This window comes from Sinocyclocheilus grahami, unplaced genomic scaffold (genome assembly GCF_001515645.1).
Source record: "Sinocyclocheilus grahami isolate Dianchi unplaced genomic scaffold, SAMN03320097.WGS_v1.1 scaffold371.1, whole genome shotgun sequence".
Classification (NCBI taxonomy): domain Eukaryota; kingdom Metazoa; phylum Chordata; class Actinopteri; order Cypriniformes; family Cyprinidae; genus Sinocyclocheilus; species Sinocyclocheilus grahami.
This window is the reverse complement of record NW_015505550.1, coordinates 282,614-301,036: the sequence shown is the minus strand read 5'-3', so window position 1 is coordinate 301,036 and position 18,423 is coordinate 282,614. Positions and strand designations below refer to the sequence as shown.

The following is an 18,423-nucleotide window of genomic DNA, read 5'->3' as shown; positions in this document are numbered from 1 at the left end:
GTTCAAATATAAAATTAAATGAATTGCTAATTACTACATTGAAATAAAAATGTAAAGCCTGTACAAATATTAGAAATCGGCAATATAAATAATTGGGAATCATGTTTTGTTCGCTTGGCTGTTTCCTTATAAAAGTCCAAAAATCTGTCAAGTTTTTTTGTCAGGTGTCTTTTGTAATTGATGTTATGACGTTGCTGTCTTGCCGCCACCCAATCGCTGCATTGCTGATCGTGGTTTCGAGTGTCGATACAGAGCCCCTTTTAAACCAACCCATGAACACGCAATTATCTCCGATAACTCAATCCAGTCATACTAATCATCAACAACAGCTGCGTTCAAAGAACCGAATTAGCCAGATCCTGATTAGCGTGATGATATCATCTTGGATGTGACATTTCATCTCGGATGTAATAAGCGACGTACGAAGAACAGGGCCCTGGTGTTGCATTAAACTGTGCTATATAAACAAATAAACAAACAAACAAATCGTTGCAAAGCAACTTTACAGCAAATTAAGTTTCTACAATATTTAGTGGTAGCTTATCAGTGGTGACTGTCAGTTAATGTACATATGGCAGAAATGTACAGAAAAATCAATTAAAGACATAATCACACAGACGATGAACACTATTAACAGCAATTATTATATGAAGCAAACAAACTTGTAGCAAAATGTGGTAGTTCTGTATGTTGTTTGTGTATGTGATCTCTTGTTATCTTCATCTAGACTAGACTCCTTTATAAAACCTTGAATCCCTGCAATGTTTCATTCCATACTTATATTACTGTAATCTGCATTCATGCTTTAGCTCACTAACACATCACATCAGTGTGTCAAACTTCACTTTGTCCTTGTGCTTTCATGTCACAGGATCACGTTTCCACTACTCTACTCCCTGCCCGTTCTGTGAGGCCTGCTATGGCATGGCTGCGGTGGGAAAGCACCGTGCTATATTAGAAAACCTTTGATGTCTGTCTTGTCTTCACATGAAGCTTTAGCTGCCACACAGTACTCCTGTAGAGGGGGTGTGATTGACAGTGAAGGGGCGCTTGTTTGTGTGTGTGTGTGTGTCAGTACCACATGACCCTCTGCTGTCCTCCCCTCTTCCTGTTGCTTGTTCGCTCTCTGACCTTCTCCAGAGCCGATGCATCTTTTCTGAAGAGCAGCGAATACGTCTGTCCTGAGTATTATTCTGTATTTAACCCTTTCATGATTGAAACACAGAGACCGTAGTCCACTTTCCCCAGTGAGGCACGTCTGATACAAAGCATTACTGCTACAGTAAGTTATTTGGACACATTTTGTCTTTTTTTTTTTCTTTCCTTTTTTCATTCTGATATTTGTTTAACATTTTTTTTTAGAGTTTCAGAATGGTGAAATATGAAAAAGCATGTAATTTTAATGAATTGTCTTCTTACATGATTTAGTCTGTGTATGTTAAATGAACCCATGAATCCCAGTATATCTGGTTTCTTACTGCAAGTAAAGTGGGTCAGTATCAGTGACTGAGAGTTCAGAGAGACTGCGCAGTGTCCATTAAGACTGAGGGAACTTTGATATGAGACAGACATGGAAAGACAGTGACAGAAAGTGCTTATATAGACTGCTGAACTAAGTGGATTTGAATCCTAAAAGGCATTTGTTACCTCACATTCCTGACGAATTCCTTAAAATCTCTCAATGACTCATTCTTACTATTCTAGGCCAATCCTTTGTATTAACTGGACTGCGTGGAGTTGCTAAGAATGCTTTTAAACATATTATTTGTTGTACTTATTTTGCTTGTTACACTGGGTTTAAATGATCACATCTCATCTGAAATGGCATACTATAGGATAAGTTTGAAAGCTAAATAATGTATACAGCGGTATAAAGATGTTTGCATAACATTCTACCTATTTATATATCTTCATCTGGTCTGAGATTTGTCCTGCACTGCCCATGATATTGTTTGTTCAGTTCGGCTGTTTGGTGGAAACAATAAAAATAGTTTCTGAAGGAGTAGATTTATTTATAAATGTCCCTTTTTTTTGTTTTTGTCAACTAATGACATTTGTACGGAGCCCCGCACATGACATCTGAACAAAAATATATATTATCGTGGCCACGAATTAAGAATTTGTCCCCTAGTTTTATTAATTTATTATTTAATTTATCATATATTATTTAATTTAACTGTAATTTAATTCATTTTTTAGTTAAATCGTTGATATGAATTAAGAATTAATTTCCATTACTTATATTTATTCATTCCCTTGTTTTATTAAATAGTTGTACTAAGCTGTTCCCTCATTTTAATTTAATTGAAACAAGGGAGGGAATTAGTACAACGTGGGTACAAATTACTAAAATAAGGGAACAAATTCTCAATTTGTGACCAGTGCCACTATATATTTCTTAGGTTTGACCTTAGGTTTCAGACACAGCCATTATGTTTTTCTGACCACTTTCTGTTGCCAAGTTGTTCATCCTTTAATGGTGTGTGCGTGTATGTGTGTGCGGGCAGTAAGCCTAAATAACGAAGCCTCATGCTCAACAGCTGTCCAGTGACCCCACCTGCTCTCTCTCTCCATTACTTCTCTGACCAAAATAGATCCCCACAAATGGCAGATACACATTACAAACTATTTTCTGTACAACATGAGGCCAGAAGAGGAAATTAGGCTTTTATGCTTGTATCCATATGCAGTCAGATGTGATTAGGACTTGAAAACACATTCTGTACTGCTGGATAAGCTTTTAAGCTATGTAAATATTTTAACTCCATTTCCACACTGCAATATAATTTTCCATTAGATGAGTATTTGTGTCTGTAGTCCTTAATAGTATGACAGGCTTACGTGTTTGCTGTAAATTAACTAGCCAAATGCTAAATATACTCGCTTTAGCTAAGCTTAACTGGCTAGCAATGACTTATTATCTGGAGTCACTGAAATGTGTCAAGCTTTGTGATATCAAAGACTAAAGACATCTGAACACATTTTTGAATTCAAAAGTGGTTGAACGCAACAAATGAAACCGAACACGAGACTCTTGAGATGCTTTTTAGAAAGTTGAACAGTTAAGTTGACAGCTTCTTAAATACTGCAAAGACATTCTTCATATACATTTGTACACTACTGTTTTAAAAGTTTGGGGTCGGTAATTTTTTTTCTTTTGGTAAGTTTTTGGAAAGTCTCACTAAGGCTGCATTTATTTGGTCAAAAAGAAAGTAAAAACAGTAATATTGTGAAATAATAATATTATTACAATTTAAAATAACTTTTTTTTTATTTGAATATATTTTAAAATGTAATTTATTTTTATGACAGCAAAGTTGAATTTTTTTGTGGCCATTTCTCCAATCTTCAGTGTCACATGATCCTTCAGAAATCATTCCAAATTGTTGCATTTCTTATTATTAGAACACTTGTGCTATTATTTTTTTTGGTGAAAATCATAATGCTTTTTTTCAGGATTCCTTGATAAATAGAAAGGTCAAAAGAATGCATTTATTTTAAATATAAATCTTTTGTAACATTGCACGTCTTTTACTTATAACTTTTGGTCAATTTATTACATTGTTAAATAAAATAATTGAAATAAATATTACTGACCTCAAACTTTTGAACAATAGTGCTCTAGCAACAATCAAAAACACTTTTTTTTCTGTGAGTATTGTGTTCTGTTTGTGAATATACTATACATACAGGCACTTATTTATATTTTTCTGTAAGCTGGGTTTGAAAGCCATGACTAAAACTGTTGGCTTTCTTTAGAAGGTGACTTGCCATTGGTGCCCTAGAGACAGACACACACACACAACCTTCTTTTGCTTTCAACATAAAGGTACAGTCACATCATTGACACAGCGCAGCCATTCAGACAAAGGAAAGAAAGAACCCAGAGTCAGTCACCCAGAAAACACATTCCCTTTTTATGATCGAGGGGTGTGTGTGTGTGTGTGTGTGTGTGTGTGTGTGTGTGAGTCTCTGCCACCTTCACTAGTCTTACACTACAACTCTAAATGAGAAGAAAATAGCATCTCGTTCTGTACATCAGTGTGTCTGTGTGTGTGTCTGTCTGTGAATGTGTCGGTGTGTGTCTGTGTCTGTGTGTGTGTGTCTGTGGGTGTGAGTGTGTCTGTCTGTAAATGTGTGTGTGTGTGTGTGTGTGTGTGCGTGCGTGTCTGTCGGTCTGTGTGGGGGTGTTTGTGGGTGTGTGTGTGGGGGGGGGTGAGTGGTAATTTTAGGTAAATGTAATGTGGAATGAGTGGACAGTTTCCTGACCTTGTCCTGATGCATAGTACTGACCCAAATCAGGTGACCAATGAGTGGTTGAAACAGGACTCCGTGATAGTTTACCAGTCACCTACCACCTACACTCTTAAAAATAAAGGTGCTTCACGATGCCATAGAAGAACCTTTTTGGCTAAATGGTTCCATAAAGAACCTTTAACATCTGAAGGTTCTTCAGATTATAAAAAGGTAAGAAAGAGATGGTTCTTTAAAGAACCTTTGACTGAATGGTTCTTTGTGGAACCAAAAATGGTTCTTCTGTGGCATCGCTTGAAGAACCTTTTGAAGCACCTTTATTTTTAAGAGTGTACTGGGTCATCAGCTCATTCTTCTGTGTTACAATCTAACCCTCTATAGGAGTAATTGTGAATTTACAGCATAAAAATAATTGACTTCATATTTTATATATATTTAGGAGTAAAATCATTTTCCAAAATTAGTTTTCTGCATCTGACCTTTAACCATTTTTTTTTTTTATTATTATTTTTTTTTTAGGGATCCGTCGTTTATAACTGACATTGTCCCATTAGGATAAATTATTTTTGACAAATTGAAACTGAAATTGAAACAAACTACACACACAATCAAATGCTTTTTCACTATCTGAAAATAAGTGAAAAGGTTTTATAGTTTCAAAAAACTTAAAATCTTTATGAACATTCAATTTTTTTCTTGTGCTGCTATATTTGATTTGGAACTCGCTCGTGAAAATGTCTAAAATTTGACTCAAATTCAGATGCAATTTCACTGTCTGAAAAACCATGTCTTAGTGTTTCAAAAGCATTAAAACAACTTTAACATTGTTTCATCTTGGAATTTTAAATCCATTATCGTAGCATAAGTGAAAGTCAACAAGACTCTTTTTCAGTGTACCCTACACAAACCGCACGCAAGTAGATGTTGACTTTTGCATTCATCATTGGAGTATTTCTGTCTGTCAGTATAGTAACGCCAATAGACATTGGCATCTTTCCTGACCTCTGGTTGTTGTATGGATCACATCTTTCAAACTGGCATACAATAATGTACCCAAATGCCTGACTTCCACAACAACCTATTTTTCATCACTGCCCTCAACCTCATTGCTTCTATCCTCCATGGTCCTCAACAACTTGTTTTATTACTACAACCTGATTTTCTGATGCACTCATATCACTATTATCAATACTTTCTGAAATAAGTACAGATTTGTCTATTCATCTTCCAAAAATCTTACAAAAATGAACCTAAAACACATGCATAAAGGCTATTATACTGCCTGTCAATGCTGGTCAATAGTGCCAGCTACACAAAATATGCATCACATAATAGGACTTTGTCAGTTATACATGACGCTCAGATTTGTTGGTCTCCGAGTTGTTGTTTTTATAAAAGTGCATAAAAAATGACAAACTTTAGAGAAAACATTTGGATGTACAAATATATTATTTTATAATTTGAATTTATATGTATTTTCTAGTCTAAAATTAGCTTACTATGGAGCCTTGAGAGCATGTGACCTAACATGTGCTAATGTCTCCTTTACTAATTTACAAAAAATGTGAATCACATGGCTAATAAATTTTAATTTTACTGGTTGAAGGGGATGTCATTTGACATCACTAAAATACAATTTTGTTGGTTGAACATTAATATTGTATTTTAAATGCAATTTTCTTAGTGTCATTTATAAATGACGATATCCCATAGAGGGCTAAGATTTAATTCTGCTACATCAATTACGGGGGTGAAGTGAAGCATTGATTGACTGATGCATCATGATTCCTTTTGCATATTATTCACATTCTGTTTAATGATTCAGGTTCCGTAGCTTTAACATAAATGGAATCTTGATGTGTTTCTAGCCTTTAATCAATTCACATTTTTTATAGATGGTCGTCATTTAGTTTAGCATTGCTCCTTTTTGTTTGAGTCTCATTACAGCAACCTGAAATGGCATCCGCCAAATGAGCTACATTGGATCTGTAGACTGTGGTACAGTTATTCTACTTCAACTCTGAATGTAATGGGGAAAATGTTACATTCATATTTCTGAAACCCAACTATCTAACATTCAAACGGCAAAGATGACAGATACCCATCTAAAGAGATGCAGTTAATCTTTCTTCATATAATTCAGCACAAGATAAGGCAGCACCTTCAGGGTTTTACAGTACATCTGAAAATAATAAAATGACATACAGAATACATTTATGCAGAATACTTCAGACTGGATTGGTTTTATTTAGCAGATCATTTAGTTCTATTAGAAAACCAAATGTCAGAAAAGCTTAAAGGGGTCATATGATGCGATTTCATGTTTTCCTTTGTCTTTAGAGTGTTAAAAGCTGTTCGTGCATACAGAAGATCTGTAAAGTCGCAAAAATTAAAGTCTGACACCCAAAGAGATATTCTTTGTAAAAGTGAACGCTCAGCCACACCTTCCTAAAACGCCTCATTCAAACATGCCCCCACATGTCTACTTCACTGTGTGGGAAGATTTGCAAAGAAAGAAGGCGTAACTTTTATTCTCGCTGTAGTATTGTTGCCGCTGCACCCCCGCCCCCCTTGAAGGTCAAGTTAATTTTATTTAATTATATTTTCTCTATAGAGCCAGATCAGAACAGAAGTCATTTAAAGTTACCTTTATGATAGAAAAGGTCTATACCTTGTTCTTTAATTAAACAAACTAAATAGCCTTGTTATTTATCTTATTTACATTATTTACATGACGGCATGTCATTTCGATCTCTACGTTATGGTCGCGCTCTCTGTATCACGCACAGCGGAGTTCCACCCCGATACACACATACACACAGACACACGCACGCGCGTGCGCACACTCCCACTATTATTTGTAAATATTAAGCCGCAAAACGACTATTTAAATATGAATTCTGCGTCAACAGCACCGAGTAGCATTATAACAGAACTTTCAAACGTATCTAGTATAATAAAACAGCGCTGCTTTACCCCACATACGCATGACCAGAAGGAGTGGAAGCGCTAAAGTGTGGCATAATAAAAGCTCCGCTGCTTTCGAGCCGTGTGTCACTCTCGTCTCTCATTAGCAATTGCTTCAGCGGCCTCGTTTCGCTTCGACGGCTTTCCGCCTCACTCTGCTTCATACTACAATGTTAATAAATCTTTAATACATTAGCTCATCCATGAACATGATTTCTGCCTGAGTCCCGTCAGCTGTGGGGATGAAGACGACAACTCCCATGATTCCACACTCAGTCACGGCGTTATAAAACTACGCCTTTGTTTCTTTGTTTGTTTTGAACACGCGCCCTCTAGCGGTGAAAACTTGCATATTGTACCTTTTAATTGCTAAAAGTTGATCATATTTTTTTCCTAGCTTTCCTACATGTTTCCACTCATTTATTATCTGTTTATTTGCCTGCCCCGGGACGTTTGACAGTATTGTTTGATAGATGGTAGATGCTTAAAATAAAATTAAACAAATCAAACTGTGGCCAAGTCTCTTTGCTTTGATTTATGAAATTTTCTGGTACACAGGAAGCAATTCTTAGGCTAACATGTGATTTTTAAACTCTGGATTTAAGCTTAGACCCACTGCATGGCCTTTTGGCTTAATTTGTCTCATAATTCCACTATTTCTGTTTGCTTGAGTTTGTCACCATTGACCACTTTAATCTTATTTACTACTGTAGCGTGCAGATGGTGTTAAACCAGTGGCGTAACTTTGCTTTGAAAAGTGGTGGGGACACCGTGCAACTCATTTTGCTAGTTTTTTTTTATTTAATAACCTAATTTACTTGGGGACTGGGTTTAGAGTTGGACAAACTTAATTTTTGCTTTTCAAAAATACATCGATGTACCAGGGGCGGCGCCAGAGAATTTTGAACGCAGGTGCTGAGGGGGTGCTAGATCATTGACAGAGTGAGTTGGGCAGTTCAGGGCTCCAGACTCATTCTTCCCACTGGTCGCTCTTTTGCAATTAACTTTCTCAGTTGGTTGCACAAGCACGGTTTTTTTTTTTTGCGCTACAACATGCTATTAATCAATGCATGCTGATGAACTTTTATCGTAGTTTATAGTTATATGGAAACGAAAGTAGTTAACATTCAACCCGTTCTTTTTCATCAGTAGTATTATTTGTGATTTGAATTTTGTGAACGGGAGTTCCTCTTTTGACATGTTATAAGCCGGGCTTCGGATGCTTTCACTTTCGATTTCACGATCTTGTCAGGTTTTACAATAAAATATAATTGTCTGTTTTGCTTGCATCTATACACCTTTCACCTTTTAAGACAAAAAAAAATCTCAACAATTTTATTGTTGTGCATTTTAATTAAAAATGCACAACAATAAAACAGTAAGATTCAATGACAAACTAGCTTACAAAACGTTATTAACCAAAACGAATAAGATGAGGCATGGCATAGGCCTACACGCTGCACTGTAAAAAAAATTCAGTAAAATTTACGGTAAAAAACCGGCAGCTGTGGTTGCCGGAATTTTACCGTAAAAAATACGGTAGCAACGTTTTAGGTTTTACGGTTTTAACTTAAATTTACAGTTAAATACCGTAATTTCATTAACTTATAATGTTAATATACCAACCTTATTGAAGTACTGAAATCTGTTTTGTACCTTTGTATTTACCGTTAACCATTTAACAGGTTTTTACTGTAGCATTTTTACAGTCTTTTACCGTTAAATTCACGGTAATTTTTTACAGTGTGTATTAGGCTATATAATGACTAATAAATTACAGAACATTTAGCAAACACTGAGGAATCAAAAAAGCCTCCATAGCATAACGTCAGGTAAACAGCAAAGATAAGCTTTTCAAAATGAAAACAAAACAAGAAGTAAAGTAAAACTAAACTTGCTGCCGGTGACAGTGCTTGCATGTTTTGTTTCCCCCCCCCACAAGAATACCAACATGTTCACCTTCTCTGGTTTAAGAAGCGGTCTTTTACTTAACTTTAGCGTGAGAACCATCAATATTCAAACCATCATTTTTGCGGAGCGCACCTTCTGCAATTAATAGTAAATATAACCAAAACGGGTCATTATAATTTTTATATGAATAATAAAATAAATATAAGGAAAACTCGCCCACTCGATTTTGTAATATTCTTTCATTTTGTAGTTCGTATGAAAAGGTGCATTTCTATTAAAGGCACGTCCATTTGGAGATGGCGAGTCAGAAAGCACTAGTTTATTAATAAATAATTAAAATGTCTTATTTCCCCCCCGACACGTTCATAATCACGTTGCTGGTGCTTTGAGGCAATTGCTTTATGCGCGAGCTTGAGCGCGGAATAGGCTCTAGCCTAATACGTCTGCCTATAGCTTATATTGAAGTATGGTTAATATATTATTATATTAAATAATTTCATATAACGTGCGACTAGTTGACTAGGAAAATCTTTAGTAGCGGGCAGGCCTACTTGGCACAAGGAAGCTCTCCATTTTTAAAATAAAATGCTATAGCCTAATGACATTACGAAAAGTGCAACAGCTGCAAATCACGTCGTTATTGCACTGCACAAGTTATGCATGCGTAAGGAGTCAAATGTTTTGTCACCCTAATTAGATTATGAAGAATGATTTGTTGATCTTGTTTTCCATTTAATACATACCTTTCACTATATATTTTTAATTATTTTCAAAAAGTGGTAGGGACAATATCGACCCAGGCAAAAAGTGGTGGGGACATGTCCCACCCGCAAATTACGCCTATGTGTTAAACCAAGCCCAACAGTTTGAGCTGTAAATACTGAGCACATGTGCATGAGACTGTGTCATTAGATGGTGTGTCTTGGATCAAGGGATGATGTCATATTTGTGCTATTTGTCATCTGAGAAAGTGAACCAGTCTCTGAGGAACTAGTAGATTACATTATTTGTAATGACAAGGCAGTGCACATGCCCTCCTCAAGAGTCACACGGTGATGTCATCCCTTTTCGGCCTTTAGTTATATCCCGACGGGGACACAAGTGCTGATTATTTTAGATATTAGTTCAGTCTCTGGAATGTCTTTGATTTCCTAATCATGGTCTGTGATGAAGTCTGATCTCCATCAGACACTGATGCGCCGTATCTTGAAGTGGCTCTGTGATTGTCAAGAACAACAGCAGCTGGTTTCTCTGGCCACTTGAGACACTCATTGACACATTCTTGATTTTTGATGGATCTCAGGCCATCCTTAAGGGCATTTGTTTGTGTGTCTATGAGAATGACAAGTATTGCAGTGGAAACATTGCAGTCAGGATAATAGGCCAGAAATAGTGCAGGGCAAATGCCATTCTGCATGTACACAAGTGCTTAAATGCCCTGCTTGCTTGAATGCACACAGAGTTTTAGTTCTCGCCACTGCTGTCTACTCTCCCTCCGTTCCACACTGGCCTGTTTCTCATTGTCCAATGTCTTTTCATCTTCATACTGCCTCGCTTTTCTTTTGTGACACAGTGCCCATTTTTTTTAAATGCATTTTTTTTATAATGTTATTCAGTTTGACTACATTCTCACAGCAGCAGAATATGGTCTGTTCAGGTTTAGAGGGCTAAATACAGATACTAATTCAGTTGATTTTAAAAGTATTTAAAATTAAAATAAAGCTATGTAAACACTTGCATTTTTACAAAACTACAAGTGTGTCCCATCAGGTAATGAAAAGTTCTACACACACTTGTGGTCTTCATCCTCACTTAAACACTGGGGCCAAATACAGAAAATGTCATAGAAGTCAAGTGCAAAGTGTGGGTATTTGGACAAGGCAATTCTTTTGAAACTCCTCGGTATTCCTGAGAAAAAACTCAAGCAAGGAAGTGTGTGTGTTTTTTTTCCCCCTACACCACAGGGACCAGGAAAGTAAATATAAAAAATCTAAACCTATTTAACAGCATCATCTGTTGATATTGGGAAGACAGAGCGGGAAAAACCTGATGAGTCCATAAATCAAATGATTTTTCTGCTACACACGTCGTCAATTATTTTGTCCCTCCTTTGAGCACTTAGCACAACAATATGACTTCGCAGGTTACGTCCTCGTGACAGAGATCTTGCTTTTCCACTCTTTCTTTCTCTCAGTACCACACATATGTCATTGCTCAGAGATGAGTGGAATTTCTAGTTCCTTTGAGACACCTTTGAGTTCCTTTCTCACCCTTTCAGCTGTCCTAAAAGCTAAACACACATCCACTGTTTGCAGCTGCTAGTGTACGCAACCGCTACTGAAAATTCAACCATATCTTTCTATAAATGTCTCTCTCTCCCCTCATCCCCCAGCCTCAGTATTGTTAATCTTATTAGCTAACATTTATTAGAAACCACACAGACAGCATAAGGCTCTCTGTCAGCATAGTGTCATAGTGTTGGAGAGATACTGTTCTCCTCCTCCTCTCACAGCGTTTCTCTCTCTCTCTCCTCTCTCTCCCCACCTCCCTTCTCTGGCTGTCCCAGGACTGCTGCAGCTAACTCTGCATCACCTTGCAGTTCAGACACTGCTGCCTTTCTGCAGTCCTCTCTCACTCTCTCCTATTTTCCTCCTCTCTTTGGTCCTTCACAATCCCCCCCTCCTCTCTGGTCTTTTTCTTTTCTTTTCTGTCGTCCACCCCTCATTTTATTTTATCAATATGTACCGGAACCCTTGGATCTCCAACTATATCAACCATGTGAAGTTGTGCCAAGGTGAGTAAATAGCAGTTGGGGTGGGACGGTATGGGACAGGCCACATGTCTGCTTGGATCTTAATGGTACTAGAGCCTCCAAGGACAGAAGTACTCAAAATGAAGAGAACTGAGGCATTTTGAAGCAGAATAAGTGTTGTGTCTTTCGCATTTTGTGGTTTAGATGCTAATATGTTTTTAATGTTTAAATTCTGCAGTTGAGTCTTTTAGTGAGTTTAAGAGAATTCGACTCGAGGTATTGCCTTTTAATGGTTTTGTTTTGGTCTGTGCTCTTGCGCAACTGCACATGCTTTTCCATTTATCTTGTGTGTTCTTAAATGGTGCATTTGGTACATTTATAGCAGGTGTTTGTGACCAGCAAAGCACTTTTGGACATTTTGTACATCAAAATTCATTATAATTTATCTTTTTCATTCAAATATTTAATGTGTTTTTGATCATAGTTGAAGAATCCTGTAATAGTCAGTGTTTTGACATGCTTTAAATGTAAATAGGTTAATGCGTAAATGTATGAATGGTTTTTAGAGATTCCCCATCACCTAATTCGCCCTTTCCTGGAATGTAGACACCAGCTGTCTCATTTAAGACTCTTAAGATCTTCCTCTCTGTCTTTGAATCAGTAAATTACAGTTTTACACTCGTTTGAAGGCATTGAAGAATGTTTTGAGTTGAGCTAGTATTAAAACATTAAACAGTACAAATCATGATTTACTGTAGGTGTCGCCATACCTATGCGTGATGGCACACTTCCTGTGTCCACACTGACTAATCCTATTTCTCTTGAAGACTAATCCTTTATTAGTTAAGACAAGTGCTACTATAACTCCTGACTGTCACATTTTGGCCCTGTGTTTTCCACTTGCTGACTATCATATAGTTTAATGACTTTAAGTGATTAGTTGTCAGTTACTTTGCTTTCTTAATTGTACTTGAAAGTTAAATGTTCCAATTTATTAGAAATATTTATTAGATCATACATTACTATTCAAAACATTTGGGGCTCAGTAAATTGTGTGTATTAATACTTTTATCGAGCAAGGATTAATTAAATTAACCAAAAGTGACAGCATTTATTTGAAATAAAAATATTCTGTAAACATTATTTTTTACTGTGCTCTTTACTGTTCTTTATACTTTGTTCATCAAAGAATCAAAGAAAGAAAAAAAGAAATGCGTCTCGACTTCCACAAATATTAAGCAGCACAAATGTTTTTGGCATTGAACACTGAAACAGAAAAATTTCTTGAGCACCAAGTCCAGCATATTAGAATGATTTCTGAATGATCATGTTCCAATGAAGACTGAAGTAATAGATGCTGATAATTCAGCTTTGCCATCACAGGAATAAATTGCATTTTAAAATATATTCAAATATAGAAATGATTTTAAATTATAATATTTTACAATATTACAGTTTTTACTGTAGTCTTGATCAAATCAATGCAGTCTTGGTGAGCACAAGAGACTTCTTTCAAGAACATTAAGAAATGTTATCGACCCAAACTTTTGAATGGTAGTGTATATTTGTTGAAATGTGATTCATTTGAATCTTTCTTCATAGTTAATAATACAATAATTGTTAAATACATTTTCTGTTATTTTACTTACATTGTGGTTAATTACTAAATGTGCCTAAACCGTGACCGTATTTAGAAGCCAGAGAGCATTGAGTTTATGATCTCGTCATATGACCAAACATGTGCTTCTACTCCGACTAATGCCAGATATCAGTGACTGAACCCTGCAGTCATGCAAGTTTATCAGTCACCAAATTATTTGGTACTGACTGTGCTGGAAAACAGGTGTGTGATTTGCTGGAACATAAAATTAACCTTAACAAGGTTCAGAGCAGTGCAGTCAGCTTCTATATGATGCTTGTTATTGATCGGAGAGGTATGTTGGTGTGTCACAGGCCTTTGGAATAACACACATGCCATTTAAAGTGCTGCAAATGTCGCACTTGACTGTGTCTGATTAGCATCTGTACTTAAGAGGGCACAGAGCCAAGATGTTGTGGATTTCCATGTATGTCTGTTAGCAGTGGGTGCTCTGAACAAGACCAGATGAGTGCTTAGGATAATTGTTGTGATCGGTCCAGTTTATCTGCATTACGAACTGACTGTTTGCATGATGGTTTTGTGTTGTTGTTTCTGCTTCTGGTAAACATTGTCGTTAACTTTTAATTTACCCTGTAGTGTTAATTTACTGAGGACAAATTAAAATGGTCAACGCTTTGTTTTTAACGCTGACATTATTAATCACTTGGTTTGCATGAACGGCAATGGCTTTGTAGTTGAATTATCCCAGATGCAACAATAACACATTGGTAACATATGGTACAGGAAGATGTCCTCAGTGCACAGTACCAGAACAGAGGGGCTTCTGTCATTTACTATGAATTCACTGTTCTTTGAAGCTAAAAAACTACTTATATCAGGCATAGCAGCACTAATCTACTTTATTTAGCCTCCACCTAGCTTCTAAGTTCTCTTTCCATCCCCCTCCAGTTGATGTTGCCTTGTCCATTGGCCCTGTGACTCTGAAGTGAGAGGAGATTTTTAGGCAGTGAGGAATGTTTTTAGCAGATACTCATCCCAGCTGTGAAAACTCCGTACCAAAACAGAGTCCATCAGTTGGCTCTCTCATTCACTTTCTCTTCTCAGATGGTTTTTATTGAGAGAGGAGGTGGTAATTTCATCTAACCAGCACAGTTCTTATTGTAGATTAACATATTTAAATGTTGAATTTCTGAATGTCAAAAAGGGTGTTTGGTCTGTGTGGGTGAATGTGTGGTCAGTCTATTGATCTGTGGGTAAAATAGAGAAACATGTTCTGCTCTTCCAATCCCTCTGTGAGTCTGTCAGATGTCCATGTGCTTATTCATAGAATTGATGCCACACCTGGATAACAACACCAGTAGAAGTCATTTCATTACATTGATCATGTGAATGTTAACAAAAAACTGTTAAATTAGTTCCATCTGAGTACATTTTTTTCTTTTTTTTCCCCTTTTTTTTAAAGAGATTACATATTGGCATCACTGGTTATCACCCAGTATTGATGAATGTATTTTTTTTTTTTTTTACATAAACAAAACTTTTGATTTTATTTATTTAGTATTATTATTTATAATAGTATTAATAATTAGTATTAACAGTACAAGTAATAATAAGAATTTTCTAGATTTTTATTATCAATTTATTTGCCCTAACACTATAAAATGAAGTATTATTATTAATAGTAATAATATTTTTTGGGCAGAATTCATTATCACTGCATTGCTGTATTCTTTTCATATCCTTACTATTAATGATAATGGTGTATTTCCACTCAGGTGGTCTGTGAGTGTATGTTTTGTAATGTTATGGATGCAGATTAGAAACAGATGACTTTGCGCATTACATGGTGGGCACTTTGACTAACAAAACCGTTGAAAAAGCATACAGGCAGTTTACATACAAAAATAAGTCTGTTCAACTATGGTCACAGCACCATGTTGACATCCATGAAATTGATGCTATTGTTTTCATTCCTGGCCTTCATATGGGGCCTTTGAAACATCTTTTGCTGATCATTCCTGTCACCAGCAGGAGTATTTGTAGTCTGAAGGCTATGCTCTCTTTTGTGTACACAGGCTTCACAGGAGAAACAACTCCTAAAGTTGGCAATTCCAAACTACAACGGAGAGCTGTTAGGTAAGATCCTTATTTTTATGTAACTTGGGTTTTGAGTGCTTTTATAAGCTCAGTGTAAAAGATCCACACCAACATAAATTCAGTCTTTTTAAATGTCTTTTATAAGGCTTGAACAAATTTAATAGGACTACATTGTGTACCTCCAGATGCATTCATGTTTTGTGATGTGGGATGTTTGTTTTTAATAAAAAGAGTTATATTTATTCTCCCAACTAATTATTTTAGTCCTGTATGGTGCTGTTACATTATTTGCTGTTAGGAAAATATTTCTTAACCTTGTTAGTCTTATTTATAAAAAAAAATACTTTTTCCTGTTGTGGAAAATAACATTATGTGAAGATATTGCATTTCACATTTTTTTGGATGTGACTGTGTGATTTCTGCCAAGATTCTGATCCCTTTTCAGGTGCTGCTTCAACAAAAGCAGGCAGTTCTGAGGCCTCTTGTTTCTGTTATAAACATATGCAAAATATATTGAAATTTAAAGCTGGTTTCTTTTTCTGTCCAGCTTCCAGAAAGAGTTCTTGTTTGAAGAGAAATACGAGGGAACCAACAAAGAATTAGATGTCAGTCTGCTGGGAAGTACACCCAAGGGTAAGTACAATATACATCAACACTTCAACTGTGTGGATCTTTATCTTGGCTATTATATACTAGAAAGTATTTGACTCACTAAACCAGGAAGCACGAGTTCTGTCACAAACTTAGCAAAATTCAATTTTAGGGTGTCTCTCCCTGATATAGTCACATGCGACATTCTGTATTCACATTAGATGACAACGGTCTGCTAAAATGGCAAGTAACAAAGTATACAATGCTAGCCATAGTGCATTGATCAAAGTTTTCACAGGTTGCTTCGAAACTATGTTCTTTCAATTAGCATTGTCTGGTTCCTGGACACATGGAGGTTATTTGGTTGGGGGGGGATGGGACGCTGATGACCTATATTTGGTTTGCTGGAGGCCACCTGTTGTTGGACAAGTTGTCTTGCTTACTGGCCCTGAAAATGTGACAGATGTGTGAAAGACTGCCAAGATACTTTGTAAAAGTGTTTGTACTGTAAGCCAGTCCAGAAAATTGGTGAACATGATTTTGTGGAGCTGGCATCTCCAAAATAAATGTTTGCATTACATCATATTCTGCCTTTTATTTTTTTTATAAATGCAGTTTTTTTTTTTATTGAATTGAAGCATATTTTATTGCTTAAAAAAAAATCTAAAATTATTTCTCAATGCATGTTCCTGGTCTTATTGTGAACGATTTATTATGCTTGTAATTCAAAAGATAAACTTGTCTTTTAGTTTGTCTGTATAATCTTTAAAGGGGTCATATGATGCGATTTCAATTTCAATTTCCTTTCTCTTTGGAGTGTTACAAGCTCTTGGTGCATAAAGAAGATCTGTAAAGTTGCAAAGACTAAAGTCTCAAATCCAAAGAGATATTCTTTATAAAAGTTCAGAGTCCACCATGCTTCCTAAAACGGCTCGTTCTAACACGCCCCCACATGTCTACGTCAAGATGTGGAAAGATGTGCATAACACTGCCCAAATGTTCACGCAAAGAAAGAAGGCTTGCTAAATCGACGCGTTTCAGAAAGGTGAAACAATAAGAAACAATAATGTACAGTATGTGGAAAATGTATTTTTTGAACCTTAAACCGGATAAACGCATTTCATTACACCAAATACACAAAATAATGTTCTTTTTAGCAACATCATATGACCCCTTTAATCAAAATGTAATAACATTGTTCCTCTTAAACGATCGTCCTTGTCCGCTGACGTCACACAGGCTATTTGATATTTACTCAATAGCCAAATAACTGTTGAGACATTTGTTTTAAAACGCTCACATTTGGTTTGGCCCCATTCTAGCGCATAACACCCACTTTTCACCTATAATTAATTCCTGATGGGTGAAGTCCACATTGTTTCCCTTTGTTTGTGTGTGTGTGTTTTGTAAATTTGCTGATAACAGTAGGTGTTCTGAAAAACTTATGACGGGGCTAAAAACTAAAAACTGCTAAAAAAGGCAGTCTTGGCTAAAAACTTGACATGACATAACCTGAACACACTCATACTGTTACTTAAAATATATTAAAGTGCCTGATAAAAGTAATAAAAATAAAAATAACTTATTTATAGAATTGATTAAGCTAAGCAAGTAAGACACACTTGACCTTACTTCAGGTCTTAAAAAGTCTTAATTAGCCCTTCCACAAATTAAGGCCTAAAAAGATCTTGGATTGGAAATTGGAGCAGAAAGTCTCAAATTCATAAAACACATGGCATCAGGGCTGGACTGGGACAAAAAAAAAATATATATATATATATATACATACAGTATATATACATACAGTGGGGCAAAAAAGTATTTAGTCAGCCACTAATTGTGCAAGTTCTCCCACTTAAAAAGATGAGAGAGGCCTGTAATTTTCATCATAGGTATACCTCAACTATGAGAGACAAAATGAGAAAAAAAAATCCAGAAAATCACATTGTAGGATTTTTAAAGAATTAATTGGTAAATTCCTCGGTAAAATAAGTATTTGGTCACCTACAAACAAGCAAGATTTCTGGCTCGCTGTGGATCGCCGGAACGGCTTTCACCGTGGACGAAGCGGAGTCCAGCCCGGGGTCGTCACATGTGGTTGCCGCAAGCCCGCCGGCCGCTCCTTCGTCGAATCCACCGGCCGCGCCGTACTCAAGGCTGCCGGCCTCCACTCACTCTAGCCCACCGTGTGTGACACTGCGTTTCGTTGCGAAAGCGAAACTACTTTGTTTGGCCTTCCAAAAGAGGACAC

General features: G+C 36.4%; 1 protein-coding gene across 1 annotated transcript in view; it reads left to right on the top strand.

Moving 5' to 3' along the window:
• The first annotated feature begins 11,610 nt into the window (after positions 1-11,610).
• LOC107549408 (supervillin-like) overlaps positions 11,611-18,423 on the top strand; it is a 59,653-nt gene continuing 52,840 nt past the window's right edge. Inside the window, exons 1-3 of the mRNA XM_016230479.1 lie at positions 11,611-11,926; positions 15,560-15,620; positions 16,129-16,214. Coding sequence (XP_016085965.1) covers positions 11,872-11,926; positions 15,560-15,620; positions 16,129-16,214 — 202 coding nt within the window. The 5' untranslated portion in view covers positions 11,611-11,871. The remainder of the gene's footprint in view (positions 11,927-15,559; positions 15,621-16,128; positions 16,215-18,423) is intronic.